This window comes from Dama dama, chromosome 6 (assembly GCF_033118175.1).
Source record: "Dama dama isolate Ldn47 chromosome 6, ASM3311817v1, whole genome shotgun sequence".
NCBI lineage: Eukaryota > Metazoa > Chordata > Mammalia > Artiodactyla > Cervidae > Dama > Dama dama.
Window position 1 is genome coordinate 45,452,631 of NC_083686.1, and position 15,242 is coordinate 45,467,872.

Here is a 15,242-nt window from a genome sequence, read left to right on the forward strand (position 1 = left end):
GAGGCAATCTAGGCCAGCAGCTCTCAGCACTTTTTGAAAAAGCTCAGGCAAGTACAGAGTAGCTGCAGCCATTCACATTTTTCCAGCCAGAAAGCAATGGTCTGCCTGCCAACCGGGCCCGGGCTAAGCATGAATCAGGTTCTCCTGACATCTGGAGCCAGGTCCGGCCTGGGAAGCAATGTAAACTATTTTTAACAATACAGGAGGGGAGCGGAAGTGTTGGTTCCGACAAGTCTAGTTGGCCAACCTTTTAAAAGGCTTGGAAGTTTACCCAGTTGGCACTGAGAGGGGAATGGAACTTGGAGCTGCAGCGGTGGAAAATATTATTATGTACTACGCTTTGCAAAACAAGCACATTCTTTTTTTTTTTTTTCAATGATTGTACCTTTCATTCAAGAACCCTGAAAGCATCCAGAGGACATCAGTGATTTTCAAAACAATTTCCATGGCAGCACAACACCTTTTAGGCAGGACCTAGGGGAGGTCTCAGACCCAGTAATATAAAATTATGCAACAAAGCATGGTCAGATCTCTCCCGAAGCCTCCTCCCAGATCCAAGCCTGTGATTATACTAGAACTCTGCAGGGGCCACCCCCCTACCAGATGTGGGGTGGTCCATATGGTATGAGCATCAGCTAGGCTCCCTGGAGTTTATAAATCAATCAACCCTGCCACATGCTCATCTGCTTTGAAAACAAACGGATCTTCCTTCAAACAACATTCAGTAGAAACACCCAACACCCTTGTCAGATAATATAACCTCAAATTGTCCACTTTTCATTTTCTATCACAAATTGGGCATTAGCAAAGCTAACAGCTAGGGCTATCAAACACAGATATAGAGATTTATATAATTGAATTTTTAAAAATAATATTAGGAATCAATAAAAGATTGCCAGATTTTAATGTTACCAAGTAAGGGCACTAAGAAAAAATAACTACCACCATACCTTCATTTAAAACAAAAAAGATATGTTAAACCAAAAAATGAATACTATTATGTCAGAATAAATAATTCTTTAAAATGGTTATGTTTTAAAATGTACAATTCAGGGATGCAATGTACAACATTATTAATATAATTAATACTGCTACATTTTACATATGAAATTTAAGAGGCAAAATCCTAAAAGTTCTCATTACAAGGGAAAAAAATTTTCTTTTTCTTTTATTTTGTATCTATGTGAGAAAATGGATGTTCACTAAATTTATTGTGGTAATCATTCACGATGTTTGTAAGTCGAATCATTACACTGTACACCTTAAATGTACACAGCCTTGTACGTCAATCATATCTTAATATCTCAATAAAGTCAGACAAAATAAAATTAATAAAATGACTACACTTAAAATCTGAAAAATTCATTATGTTAGTTCTGTCTTTATTCTTTTTCCTTTTTTCAATTCACAAGCCAGGGCTTCCCTGATGTTACTGTGATTAAGAATCTGCCTGCCAATGCAAAGAACATAGGTCTGGAAAATTCCACACACAGTGGAGCACCTAAGCCCGTGTGCCCCAACTACAGACCCCCGTACATCAAGAGACTGTATTCTGTAACAGGAGAGGCCGCCACAACGAGAAACCTGCCCACCGCAACAGAGGCGCCCTCGGTCACCGTAACTAGAGAAAGCCCACACACAGCAATGAAGACCCAGCACAGGCAAACACAGATAAATAAATAAATAAAAAGAATTTAACTAGTAAGAGTTCTAGTTAAAAAAAAAATTACAGGCCAGACCTGCAACAACATGTCACAAACCCAGGTGTGCACATCTGCAGTTAGGGACCATGTGGCCTGACAGTCCTGCCTACCAGGCCTTCTGAGTTGTCTACGTGTCATATTAAACCACTGGAAGACCTCAGCACCCCAAGCACAAGCAAAGACATCTTTACCTAACATGGATTTCTTCTTATACGAGGCTGGGCGATCATACAGCGCTCTCTGGATGTCTGAATATTTAGAAACCTCTTTCCTTTCCAGCATGGGGACATACTGTGTGGTGTCAGCTTGCTTCATGTCCATATAGTCACCATTGTTTTCAAAAGATAAGATAACGTAACTGTAAAAACAGAAAAAGAAACCTTAGCCACGGTGTCCCTCTGGAGTGATCATCCAGCACTCAGCAGATGAGGACCAGGTACCCACCATGTGTGAGGCAGTGGTGGGCACAGGGGCAGCAGGGGAAACAAAAGCACAGTCACCCGCATCCTTCACGTGGGTGGTCTAGTCGGGCAGATGAGCATTAATCGCGGATCACACACACACACAGACCACTCAGCTCAACTCTGTCTTTATTCTGTTTTTCAGTTCACAGGCCACAAAGCTTCACCACGTGACCAAGTGGCTTGGACACACGATTTCTTCTACTCAATAAATTTAACACCAATTTGGTGTCCATCGAGTAATTTAATATGAAGTGAATTCACATACATTCTGATCTTGCAGAACGTCATATCCACAGCGATCTTTTCAGTCACTTTAGATATCTACAGTGGCAATCATCCCTTCATTGGCCTGACTGATATGCCTGGGTTCAGCAAGGACCAGTGTCTCAAACTTGTAAATCCTCAGATAGTTTCTCACAAGATATGAGCACTGAGGCTTCCCTGGCCAGAGATACATCTGGAAGTCTGAAGTGGACCACACATAAATAGCAACTGGCTCCCAGGATGATTTCGACTCTTCCTCTCATTCAAACCTATCAGCAAAGCTTTCCCCAACATGATATCCTGTCTAAAACGCCTACAGACATGGGGTATCTCTCAGCAACATGTCATGGGGTGATGAAGCAGGGTAGTTGACTTTAAGTCTTGCTACCTCCTGGCCCTGAATCTGTAGACATGATCTCCATCAGGACAAGGGTTGTCTCCACTGGTGAGGCTCATAAGACATTTCCTCCCTGGAGGAGGAAATGGCAACCTACTCCAGTATCTTTGCCTGGAAAATCCCATGGACAGAGGAGCCTAGTGGACTACAGTCCATGGGGTCCACAAGAGTCAGACATGACTGAAGCAACTGAGCACGCATGCATGCATAAGACAGTGATTCACAGCAGCGTCTGTCGCTGCACCTACCTTCTTGTGCTTTCGTCAGCCGGGTTCAGCCCAAAAATGTCCAGCTCTTTCTTTGGCTTCTCCGGATGGTGGTTCAGGAAGCTGTCCCTATTCTTATGTAAATAGTTGACCAAATCCCCATAGAAGCAGTACTCAGTGATGATGTAAATGGGGCCTGTGGGGTCCAAAACCAGTTGGAGATGAGCATGAACATGAAGAACAGAGAAGATATGAACTTACTGTATCTACAGTGGTAAAAGACACTGCTCAGGAACAGGGGGCTTCCCTCAGCGGAACTCAGTCCACGACCCCATTCAACAGACTGACATTTGCTGGCATGTCTGGAGATACATCGTGGGGGATTAAAAAGCCGGGACAGTCTTCGCAATGGTAGGTGTGCTAGGAAAACCTTCACTCTCAGGTGAGCAAGCCTACCTGACTTGGTGCAGGCGCCCAGCAAGTTCACGATGTTTAAATGCGGCCCCAGGTGGGTCATAATCTTCAGTTCAGACATGAGAGCTTGTTTTTCACTGGATCTGGCTGTGGCTGTTGAAGAAATAAATCATACATCAGTTCAACTGAATTATTTATTTCCCAGAAAAAGCCAAAAGCATGGCTAACCCTACAACTAGGTATCATTTTATTTACCAACAGTCTCAAAGGGAAATGGCTAGTAACTCAGTACACACCAATAACTTATCCCAAGTCTGCAGGGTAAAAAGAAGCTACTAAAAATAACTCTTGATTTTTCCAACATATAAGTGACAAGAATGCTCTAAATAAACCTCACTGACAAGAGTCTAAATACACAAAAAACCTAGAGTTGAAAGAACTAAGATCTAGTCCTAAATTTGACATTTACTGGCTGTGTGATTTTTGAGTTTAATATCTCCATGTTCAAGAAGTCTCCAGAAAAGGGGCACTTACGTTTTAGCATCTTCACTGCTACTTTCATGACAGGTTGAGACCGACTTAATCCATAGGCAGTTCCTTCAACCACTTTCCCAAATGCACCAGACCCCAGGATCCGACCTGTGGGCAACCAGAACCATCAACACACACAGAATCAGGCATCTCCTCCGATTCATTTACCACGGCCAGCGATCATGGGTGCGCAGCTGGGTGGTGTTTTTCCCATATGGAGAAAGCATAATAACTCCTCCAAGTCATCATGTCAAAACCAGAATTGAGCCCACAGGGAAGGAAATTAGTGTAATTGCTTTTGTCACATAATATTTGCAAAGAAAAGGGAAAAACAGACGGGAAGAAAGGAGCGGCAGCCCTCCCTGGTGTGAGTGCTCGCCTACCGGCTGGAGAGCTAAACCGAAGCCTGGGCTCTACGGCACGTGCTCTCTGTGGCTCTGGCCCAAACCTCCGGGCTCCCCACCCTTCTGTTATCCCCACGCAAACAGGGGAACCTTTTGCGTCAAAAAGCCTTTCTCCACTGGAAGTGAAAGTGAACGTGAAGTTGCTCAGTCTTGTCTGACCCTTTGCGGCCCCATGGACTATAGCCTACCAGGCTCCTCCATCCATGGGATTTTCCAGGCAAGGGTACTGGAGTGGCTTGCCATTTCCTTCTCCAGGGGATCTTCCCGACCCAGGGACTGAACCCGGGTGTCCCACATTGCAGGCAGATGTCCCACATTCCCCACCGGGGAAGCTTCTCCACTGGAAATACTTCCCTATTCAGGACATTACTGATTCCAACAGTGATGAAGCAAACTTCAGGCTGGCCCTCTTGCTGTCTGTCTGTTAGGAAGACCAGGAAGAGAGAAGGCTAGACATGCCCAGGAGCACAACACTTTGCCACGTATTGGGAGATACAGAGGGAAATGGAGGCTCTCGTGCCCACAATTTTTTTTTTTTTTTAACCTTTTTATTTTGTATTGGGGTATAGCCAATTAACAATGTTGTGAAAGTTTCAGAAGAACAGAGAAGGGACTCAGGCATACCTACACAGGTATCCGTTTTCCCCCAAACTCCCCTCCCGCCCAGGCAGCCACGTAACATTGAGCAGAGTTCCCTGTGCTGTGGAGTAGGTCCTCGCTGGTTACCCATTTTAAAAATCATTGTGCACATTTCATCCCAAACTCCCTGTCTTCCTTCCCGTGTCGTGCCCACTCTTAAAAGAGTCTGCAGTCTAGAACAGACATTTCCTCAAACCAGGGGTACCTAACGGGTACAGAGAGCCCACAGCACTGCTGACTACACGTCTGCCCGGCTGGGACTTATTCCTGCAAAGGCACCACTTTCCCAGCAGCTCGGCAACACACAGGAGCAGAGAGACACAGCAACACCTCTTAGCGACGAACGTTGCCCCTTTTTCCCCGTATTTTATTACTTTTTAACTTCCCTAAGCTCCTCACCTTTTGTAAAACAAGGGAGAAAATATAATAAAGCAAGCTTAGTTCTCAGACATAGGTATTTGAATGAGAAAGACTAGCGTGTCTTGTTTGATCTCAGTTTAAGTAACTTTCTAGGAAGACCTAATTTGGCTGCTTTCTGGAATGAGACAAGTAGATAATTTAAAAATGCCTTCGGCGTCCTCCAAAGGACATACTGTTAGAATATTCATGATGACACAACCTCTAGCTCTCACCTTCATTTGTTCTTTGTCCTGTTTTCATTCATTTAGAATGTAATTAAAAAAAAAATCTCTTGACTAAAGTTTCCTGTACTTGGTCTCAACCCAAGACTGAAATATTTGAGAAGTTTTTCATGTTTTGCTTTAAAATGCAAAAACTTATATTTTTACATTCTATTTTTAAAGAAGAATCTACTACATCCTCAGAAGGTACTGGGTCAAAACATATTTTTGTACTGTCCTCATTCATTTTTCATCTGTTCCTTTTTCATCACAGAAGTTCATCTCATTTCCAATAGGTATCATTTCCAAAACAAAGCCACTCTGATGGGTGTCTCCCTATAGTCGCTTCTTCCTTTGTAAAATTTTCTTAACCTGTAATTTGCTATGGAAGGAGGTTTAAAAAAAAAAAAAACAAAACCATTGCAGTGATCCAATTGGCTCATTTTCAAAGGCAGAAAAATATTTCCAAAAAAGCCAATTTCTAACGCTTCACTCTTACTAAGCACAAGTTCAGATCCTTTGTTCCTCCACAGGCCTGTGAAGAGTAAAGCAGTGGACAAAGCAAAAGGAGTCCTGGGCGATCACCCAGCAGGGCCGGAGCTTACCAAGCACGAGTCCATCTCTTGGAAACTCCCATCTCGAGTCATAAGGCAGCTGCATCGGGTCCACATAAATGTACTCATGTCCATCGGGGCTGATTGATTCAATGACCCTCCAACGGATTTCATACCTTGGTTTCTATAAATGACAAGGACAGGTAACTGGTGAATTACCAATGTCCGAAGATACCAAAGCTTAACCATGGCAGCAAAGTGACTGACACGGAAGGATTCAACAACATTCACTCATCATCTCGTTACTGAGCTCCTTCTCTGTGCCAAGCACTGAGCTAGGTTGCTCTCCTTGTTCTTATCAGTAATGATTTTTAGTTCTTTAAAAAACATCTACCTGTTTCCAAATGACGACCAGGACAATGAGTGAGATGATCACAATCACCAACAGCACCAGGACTGCAGCCGCTACAGTGAGCTCAGAGCGCAGAGCTAGAGGACAAGAGAGGGGCACGGTGGAGAATTTGCACAGATTCAAAGGAGGGCAGGAAGGCGGGGTGGCCACTTCTGGGCTGGAAATCTCTCTCTACTGGTGGAGAAGCATAAGGGCTGCCTGGCTCATTTGGGGAATGGACAAGATCATCTCTCAATTATCTACATGCATGACACTACTCCAACTCTTCCCCTGGACGGGCAAGGGACAAAATTCGGTTGGGAACACAATTCTTTCTCCAAAGGTGCTCCGGAATGTGAACTGGAATATAAAGACTGATAAATGAGGCCGAGCGATGCCATTAGTTCAGAAACTTAAGTGCAGTGTATTTTGAAAGGTTGCTGTATACTTATATTGCTTTGGGCTCCACTAATTTTTTTTCCTTTTTAAGAAGTCAACCTGTCTCAACTGTCACAAGGAGCAACAAGGCAGAAGATCCTCCTTCCCCATCCTCCAACACCACGCCAGACCAAAGAGACTAGGTAGCTATATACTTATAGATAAACAAAATACCAAGGGGCCTCAGAAAGATGCAGTTTGAGATCTGAAACAAAAGAAAAGGGTCCCACATAGATGTCCAGGGAAAGCCCTTTAAGAGCATCTGGACCTTCAGTCCTATAGGATCCCATCTGGGATTCAAAGTTCCACCGAAGGGAGGAAGGGATCAGCTGAAGACTTAGTTGTCCTGACCCATGAGCTACTCACTGGGAGCCACCAGCTTCAGCTCTCGGCTTTCCACCCCCAGGGGGTTCTTGGCCAGGCACCGGACTGCAATGGTCTCCTCCACTTTGGCGAACGTCACCTGGCCTTCCACCGTGCTCCTGTCTCGGGGGTGAACCTCTGTGATGATGTTTGAAATGTTGTTGGCCAAAACTGTCCATGAAGTTTCATTGTTACATCTGGAGAGAGTAAAAGGCGTAGATATAGAGCCCATTGTGGGGAGTCCTGGGGGTGGAGCGCTGAGAATCATTTAAGATGGCAAGCAGCGCTGACCCTGTCTGCATTTGCAAGGCTACAGATTGGTGTTTTAGATGCAGATTAACCTTAAAACTTGTTCTTCGAGAGAGAATAACCTACATGTGGGTCATTAAAAGTTAACTGTTGGGACTTGCCTGCGGGTCCAGTGGCTAAGACTCTGAGCTCCCCATGCAGGAGGCCTGGGTTTGATCCCTGATTAGGGAACTAGATCCCACATGCCCTAAAGGTCCTGCATGCCTCATGCACATGACCCAGCACAGGCAAATAAATAAAAAAATTTTTCAAAGTTAACTCTTTATGAAGGCAAGGCAGAGATAAACAAGTTCAATACAACAGAACTACCTGTCACAAGCCTTGAACCCCTGAGCAAACTGGACTTCAAGAATGTTTACGTATCCCAACATCCCACCCCTCCAAAAAAAGCCCTGGTGCCCTCCCTGTTCTCCACCCACACTGTGGGGACCCCCTCAGGCATAACTAGGATTGGACCTAGAATCCAGCCCCAGTCTAGATCCAAGTCCAGTGCCTGTTGGCCTCAGGTGCCAGGGGGAGGAATCTCAGCCTCCAAGAGAAGCTCAGAGGCTTCGGAGCACAGCGGGCACCCCGGGAAGGAGTGCAAGCACACTGCTCAGGTGCCCACTAGAGAAGGTCGAGGAACAATGGGTGGAGGAGGGACTGGCGAGTTACCTCCCACCACCCAGCAGGTAGAGAGAAGCCCCCTGGGCAGTATCATCATGCATGTTGACACGCCAGTCTAGCCACCAAATAAAGTTCACCAAAGACAAAATGTGAGATGAAAACATGGGCCTACCAAAACATGGGAGGAAAGATCCTCTTAGAGCAGGTCTTTAAATTTGTGCTCTTTTCAGATTAGAGACCCTTTGAGAATCTGTTGAAGGCTGTAGACCTTCTTCATACAGCTACTCATGAACACAAAAGTACATGCACACACCTACACATGCATACACAGAAGCGTGCACGCACACACATGCACACATGCATGTGCACACATATGTGTGCGCGTGCACACACACACACATGGTCCATGTTTGGAACCCTATCTTGTAGTTTGACCTAGGCCAAGTAAGAATCACAAATTCCAAAAACAGAGCCAGCCAAAGAAATAAAATGCATTTGAGGTTCTTTGTGCCAAGGAAGAAAGAGCCTGACCACAGAAGAGAAAGGAATGCGTTCCATACTTCTTAATATCCTTGCAAACCATCCACTCGATATCAGGAAGAGGGGTCCCTTCGGCTGTGCATCTCACAGTCTGGCCCCCGTTAGAGCCATGGTGATCGTCAACCAAGTCCAGTATGGAGGATGGAACTGCAGGAGGTGAAAAGAAATCAGAACTGGATGGTTGGCACACCAGAACTTTGGGGAACTACCAAGTGGAATATGAGTTCAAAACTTGCCCACATAACATTTGAACTGATAAATCAACCAACCACCCAGCGGGGAGCTGAGACCAGTCATGTGCATAATAACACTCCAGGTTTGCACAGATCCAATTGGTTAAGAGCGTGCTTAAGGCATCTGTGCCCTGTGGTGCTTTAAATCTGGTGTAAAGAAAGCAAAAGCCCTGTGTTTATTTGACTTGAAAGACAAAGAGGCTCTTAGAGTTATGTTATAGCTTGGGAATCAGCTTACAGATTAATCTAAACGGTAGGATCTAAAGGAGCATTTACCAAAGTGCAATATTATTACATTTTAAAGATTCTTGTTTGTAACCGGTGATCAAATAAGTTAGAAATATGCTAATATGTGTATCACAGATTGACTATGAGGGTCAAATGAGCCTACCTAGACAGTACATGGCCCATGGTAGGTGCTCAGTGAATAGGTGCTAAACTGGCCTATAAACAGATTTGGGCACTTTGTTCTGGGAGGGGCTTCTATAGAGGTCTATAAGGAACGCTAGGCACAAAAAGCCAAAACACTCTGAAACAACTTAACGTCATCTGGACCAAAACATATCATTTCACTCTTTCCAGAACTGGAGGTACCTAATTGAGAAATAGGTGGTAAGGAAGCAATTGGAGCCTAGGAATTCCAAGTCAGACAATCCAGACTAGCCTGGAACCTCCCAGAATTATGTGAATTCATAAGTCCAACAGAGCTACACCTGCCACCCAAAGCCCCTGCTTCTCCCCTGAAAGGGTTGCTTTTCCTTCCAAGACCTGTGGGGACAAGGCCAGGCTCTTCTGGGAGACTCTCAGTCACCCACCCACCGAGCTAGAGTTATCTTTAACTGGCTCTTACATACCTTGAGTCAAGAGTTCAAAAGTATAGCTCTTCACATCATCTTCATTTTGAACTACAATAGTATAATGGCCGCTGTCTTCTTCCTTTGCTCGGATCAGCTTTAATTTGCTTCGATAACTTAAAAGAAAAGGACTGTATTTCAGCAAGGAGTAGCCCAATAAATTCCAGTCGTTAAGCAATTACCATATTCAATTCAAATGTTGTTAAAAAACATCTTGTCCATATGATCTCTTTCCTGGGATTTTCCTTATATTATCTATGCACTGAAGGTCTGAGCCGTAGACATTTCATTCTTAAACAGAAGACCAGAGATGAACAATGGCTTATGTGGCTACAAGAGCTGTCAGTTCTGCTAAGGCCTGACTTCTAGATGGGAAAAAACAAATCTTACCATCTTTCCTTTTATTTTAATCCTGGATTTTTACGTTTAAGAAAAAAAGACTTGCCAACACTGTTAAGCAAGTATACTCCAATACAAAATAAAAATAAAGACTTGATTCCCCTTAACATCCATCATATGAGTGATTCAGCCAAATACTGGAACATCCTTGGAATAAACAATAGAGACACTGTCTCTGGATTGACATGGAGAGGTCACTGGGGTATAAAACTCCTGCTTGCTTGTATTTGCTTAAAAAACTCTGGAAGGTTTCATAAGAAACCTTCCTAACAAAACTAGTAATAGTATTCCTTGTGGGTGGGGAGGAGGAGGTACCAATGCATACGAGGACAGGAGTGAGGCTTCTTACAATGCACTGTCTTTAGGTGTGAATGTTTTTAAAGTGCAAGATGCATCTTAAAAAAAAAAATAGAGAAACATATGCTTTCACACCTCATTAAAGAGAAGTTTCTCCAAAAGATTGCTTACACGTATAATAAATGACATTTCGTTGTGTGTGTGTGTGTGTGTGTGTGTGTGTGTGTGCGCGCGCGCGCGCATCAGTAAAGCATCTGACCATCTGACTGTCCTTTACAACAGCGTGGAAGAGCAAGCGGAGTGAGAGGAAGGGCGCTGGTCATGGAAGGAGGAGACCTGGGGCATTACTGAAACTCTCCAAGCCTCAGGTCCCCTATGGGTACCATAAGGGATAACTATATGCAAGGCGTAGAGTCAATGTGAGAATTAATTACATGAACCAATCTATAGGAAAGCATTTCAGAGGCTCCAAGATAGCATGCAAATGTCAAGTCTTCCAGCCAAGACACTGGATGCTGGAGGCGTGATGAGCACACCAGGCTGGCTTTCCCTCTGCCGCACCAAACTGAACACCTCTGGAATGGGTTTCTTTAGAGCCCCCTAAGCACCCCTGGCTGCCGGTGACCAGACAGTCTGCCGTCATTCATTTTTTGCACTTGTCCAGCCAAGGAAGCTGTGACTCCACTAGTTTTAGGGAAACCAGACACCCCTCCATTGTGTGCATCCTTACATTCCCTGGCCTGTCATGGGGACCAGAAGATGATGTGCTGGAGGAAATCAAAAAACACCTTAAGAGACAGCTCTCCTGGACTGCTCCGCGGACAACCACTGTCTGGCCATCGCGACTAATGGTAGCTTGCAGACAGCCCTGGGTGTCTCAAGTGTTGGCTACGCTGGGATCACCCTATTTCTCTCTGGCCTCACAGCCTAATAGAAAGTTAGACACTGTCCACTTCTCTGTGTTCCTACATTTCGTGTCTTAGCAAGCCTTCTGGATCCAGTATCCCACTTCTATCTCTATCACTGTTCCACAGAGGTTGTCACATTCCATTTTCCCAGATGTTGCTTCTCAGTTACACATTCAGTTCAGAAAGAAGGAAGCAAATCCTGGAATTAAGGGAACTAATGGCAGAGGTGCTACCTTCTCCTCTTTCCTGAAGGCTTGAAATAAGAGGATTTTGTCTCCTTGGAAAGGTTTCTGACAAACATGTAGGGCTGGATTAGCTGAGCCCTTCAAGAGGGATCTTCTGCTCTCAGATTGTAATCAGAGCTCAAAGCTTCAAGAGACCTCAAAATATCATCCAGTTCCTCATCTTGAAGGACATAAGGTATTATTAACCCTACATTATAGATGGGGAAGCTGAGGCCGAATGGTGACTTGCACAAAACTCCATCACTAGTTAAGAGATGACAACAGTCTATAGCTCCTCAGAGAGCAAGGATCTGAACTATCCATTGTACGTTCTCTCCTAACCAAATTTACTCAGACACTACTCTTATTTCCCATGAAAGCCTCACTGGGGAAAATGTGTTTCAAATTAAGCCAATGATGTTGTGTTTCATGTAGGCATATGTGATAACTGCCCTGGAAACGGAATCACCATACATGTCTTCTTGCAATATGGGTGACAGATATCAGGGAATATATATAAAACCCAGGTGGGTCCAATTTTACTTTCTTTCCTCCATCCCTTGCTGACTCCAGGAACATGTCTTTCATTGGGAGCAGAGATTTTTCAGTTCTTTCTTCTCATTTCATTGTTACATACTTACCAACATACTATTATTGCATTGCAACATTGTCAGGAAATGTACCTGATTTCCAGTATCTCCTATTTCTGATTGCTAAATTTTCTATATTGACTCCTGTTTGGGGTCATAAGACACACACAAACCTCAGTCTATCTAAGAAATACAATACAAAGAAAAGGCAAACTTGAAAAGGGTGTTTCTTTACCTTATTTCCTGAATCTTTTCTATGTCAGTGGTGATCTCCGTGAGATTCTCAATCAGAGTCAGGTTGTCCTTCAGCCAGGTTATCTTGGGAGGGGGATAGGCCTGCACATCCACCACAAAATGCTTGACTTCATGCAGGTTGACAGCTTCCAACAGGTTAAAGTTGGGTTTGATTTCAATAAATCCTTTCTCTGTACAGGGAAGAGTTTCCATTAAACAATGATCACCTCATGGTGGATCCCGAGCACCATGGCCGATGGGCATTTTAGGAAGCAGAGTATACCGTGAACAGAAATGGTGACGTTCCTCATCTTTTTGACCTCCTTGGTGGCCTGGTGGGCAGCACACTCGTAATCTCCACTGTCTTTCACTGTGGCCTCGGGAACCCTCAGAGTGTACACCAGCTTGATGGCCGGGAACTTGGTTTCCTCCAGCCTCGTGATGCCTTTGCCTTTCTACAGCAGAAGGGGAGGAAAGTTGGTTTTAACAAGCTGTCTCCTAAGAGTGAACCCCTGTGTAAGTTATGGACTCTGTGGTAATGATGGACCAGTGCGGGTTCCTGGATTGTAACAAGCGTACCGCTCTGCGGGGATACCACTCTCCCCCATCTGGGGGGGGCTGTTCCTGTGTTGAGCCCAGAAGACAGTACAGGAAATCTCTGCACTTTTCACTCAGTTTTGCTGTGAATTTAAAGCTGCTCTAAAGGGACTTCCCAGGTGGTCCAGTGGCTAAGACTCCACGCTTCCAATGCGGGGGCCTGGGTTCAGTCCTTGGTCGGGGAACTAGATCCCACATGCTGCAACTAAAAATTCCACATGCCGCAACAAAGATCAAAAATCCTGTGTGCCACAACTAAGACCCAGTGCAACCAAATCCTGTGTGCCACAACTAAGACCCAGTGCAACCAAATGAATATTTTTTTAAACCAGTCTAAAAACTGAAGTCTAATAAAAAATATTTTTAGCCATGTTCCTTTGAAAATCTGGTTTTGAAAGGATATTTAATGTCACAGTAAGGTGTTTGTGCTATACTGCCACAAGAAAAAATATATAACAAAGCACTATTTAAAGTATCTCTATTAATTGTTACATTTATAAAGCATTTAAAGGACTTATCTCCTTTAAATTATAATGGGGATGGTTCTGGGAAGTGGCTTTTCATCTGTTTCTCTAAATTTTAAAGTTATAATAAGCCTGCATTTTTTCAAAAAATATCAAACAAAAACTATGATTTATAAACCGATACTTATGTATTTGGGGGCCAAACAACACATAGTTTTCTTTTGAGGAGAAAAAATTATCTCCAATAAATGAAAAGAAGCATTTATGTTTTAAGGATTAAAGGCATCAAATATGGGCTTCCTTGGTGGCCAGTGGTTAGGAATCCATCTGCCAGACCTGCCTGGTGATACCGTGGATGAGAATCCGCGGGCCAAATCAGGGACACAGGTCTGATCCCTGGTCCAGGAAGATTCCACGTGCCATGGAGCAACTAAGCCCATGTGCCACACTGCTGAGCCCAGGCCCTGCAGTCCATGCACTGCAACTGCTGAAGCCCTCCAGCCTTAGAGCCTGTGCTCGGAAACAAAAACCACCACAATGAAAAGCCCGTACGCTGCAACAAAGAGTAGCCCCTACTTGCAGCAACCAGAGAAAGCCTGTGCAAGGTAACAAAGACCCAGCACGGCCATAAATATAAAAATAATTAAAAAAAAAAAAAAAGAATCCACCTGCAATGCAGGGGACATGGGTTTGATCCCTGGTCTGGGAAGATTCCACATGCCACAGGGCAACTAAGACCACAAGCTGCAGCTACTGCGGCCCTTGAGCCTAGAGCCCACGCTCCAAAACAGGAGAAGCCGCTGCAATGAGAAGCCCTCACAATGCAACCAAGAGAAGCCCCTGCTCTCCCCAATTAGAGGAAGCTTGAGGGCAGCAACAAAGACAAAGCAGCCATAAATAAACAAATAAATGAAACTTTAAAAAAAAAAGTTTCTATAAAAAATAAAAATAAAGGCAATCAAGTATGAACAGAAAAATAAGATAGTTTTACATTTGGGGGAAGATGTATACCTATTGGTCCACAAATGTCTCTCCAGTACATGAGGTTATAGGGCAGTATGTGAAAATGTCCAAGTTTCAATCAGACACCCCAGGGAGAAAGGAAAGGGGCAGCCAAAGCATGGGGAAGAGAAATGGAAAAAAGGAGAGATACTGTCAGATGCCAGAGAGAGAGCATGGAGCAGAAATCTGCCAACTAGGAGTGAGTGAAGGGGGAAAGACCATATATATATACATATATGTGGTTTTTGCTCTCCATAAGGGCACTGCATTAAACACTGTTAAAAGGTTTCTGCGTGGGACCATCATAGTCTTTTACACACAGTTCATACACACTTACCATGATGGGTTAGAACGAATGAGAACTGGACTTAACATACACACACCAATATGTATAAAATAGGAAAACAAGGGCCTACTATACAGCACAGGGAACTATACTCAATATTTTGTGATAATCTATAATAAAAAGAATCTGAAAAAGAATATATGTATTTTATATATATTTATATAACTGAATTACTTTACTGTACACCTTAAACTAACACAACTTTGTAAATTAACTACACTTCAATAAAATAAAAAAAAGAATGAGTGAGA

General features: G+C 43.8%; 1 protein-coding gene across 3 annotated transcripts in view; it reads right to left on the reverse strand.

The window, feature by feature from the left end:
• The window catches only part of PDGFRA (platelet derived growth factor receptor alpha), a 48,389-nt gene that overhangs the window by 15,401 nt on the left and 17,746 nt on the right, over positions 1-15,242 (reverse strand). For all 3 annotated transcript variants that reach the window (XM_061145950.1, XM_061145951.1, XM_061145952.1), the window contains exons 6-16: positions 12,866-13,037; positions 12,584-12,773; positions 9,931-10,046; positions 8,864-8,990; positions 7,392-7,585; positions 6,591-6,685; positions 6,248-6,380; positions 3,983-4,087; positions 3,491-3,601; positions 3,077-3,230; positions 1,895-2,061 (exon numbers count right to left, since the gene is read on the reverse strand). In XM_061145950.1, the coding sequence (XP_061001933.1) occupies positions 1,895-2,061; positions 3,077-3,230; positions 3,491-3,601; positions 3,983-4,087; positions 6,248-6,380; positions 6,591-6,685; positions 7,392-7,585; positions 8,864-8,990; positions 9,931-10,046; positions 12,584-12,773; positions 12,866-13,037 (1,564 nt within the window). The remainder of the gene's footprint in view (positions 1-1,894; positions 2,062-3,076; positions 3,231-3,490; positions 3,602-3,982; positions 4,088-6,247; positions 6,381-6,590; positions 6,686-7,391; positions 7,586-8,863; positions 8,991-9,930; positions 10,047-12,583; positions 12,774-12,865; positions 13,038-15,242) is intronic.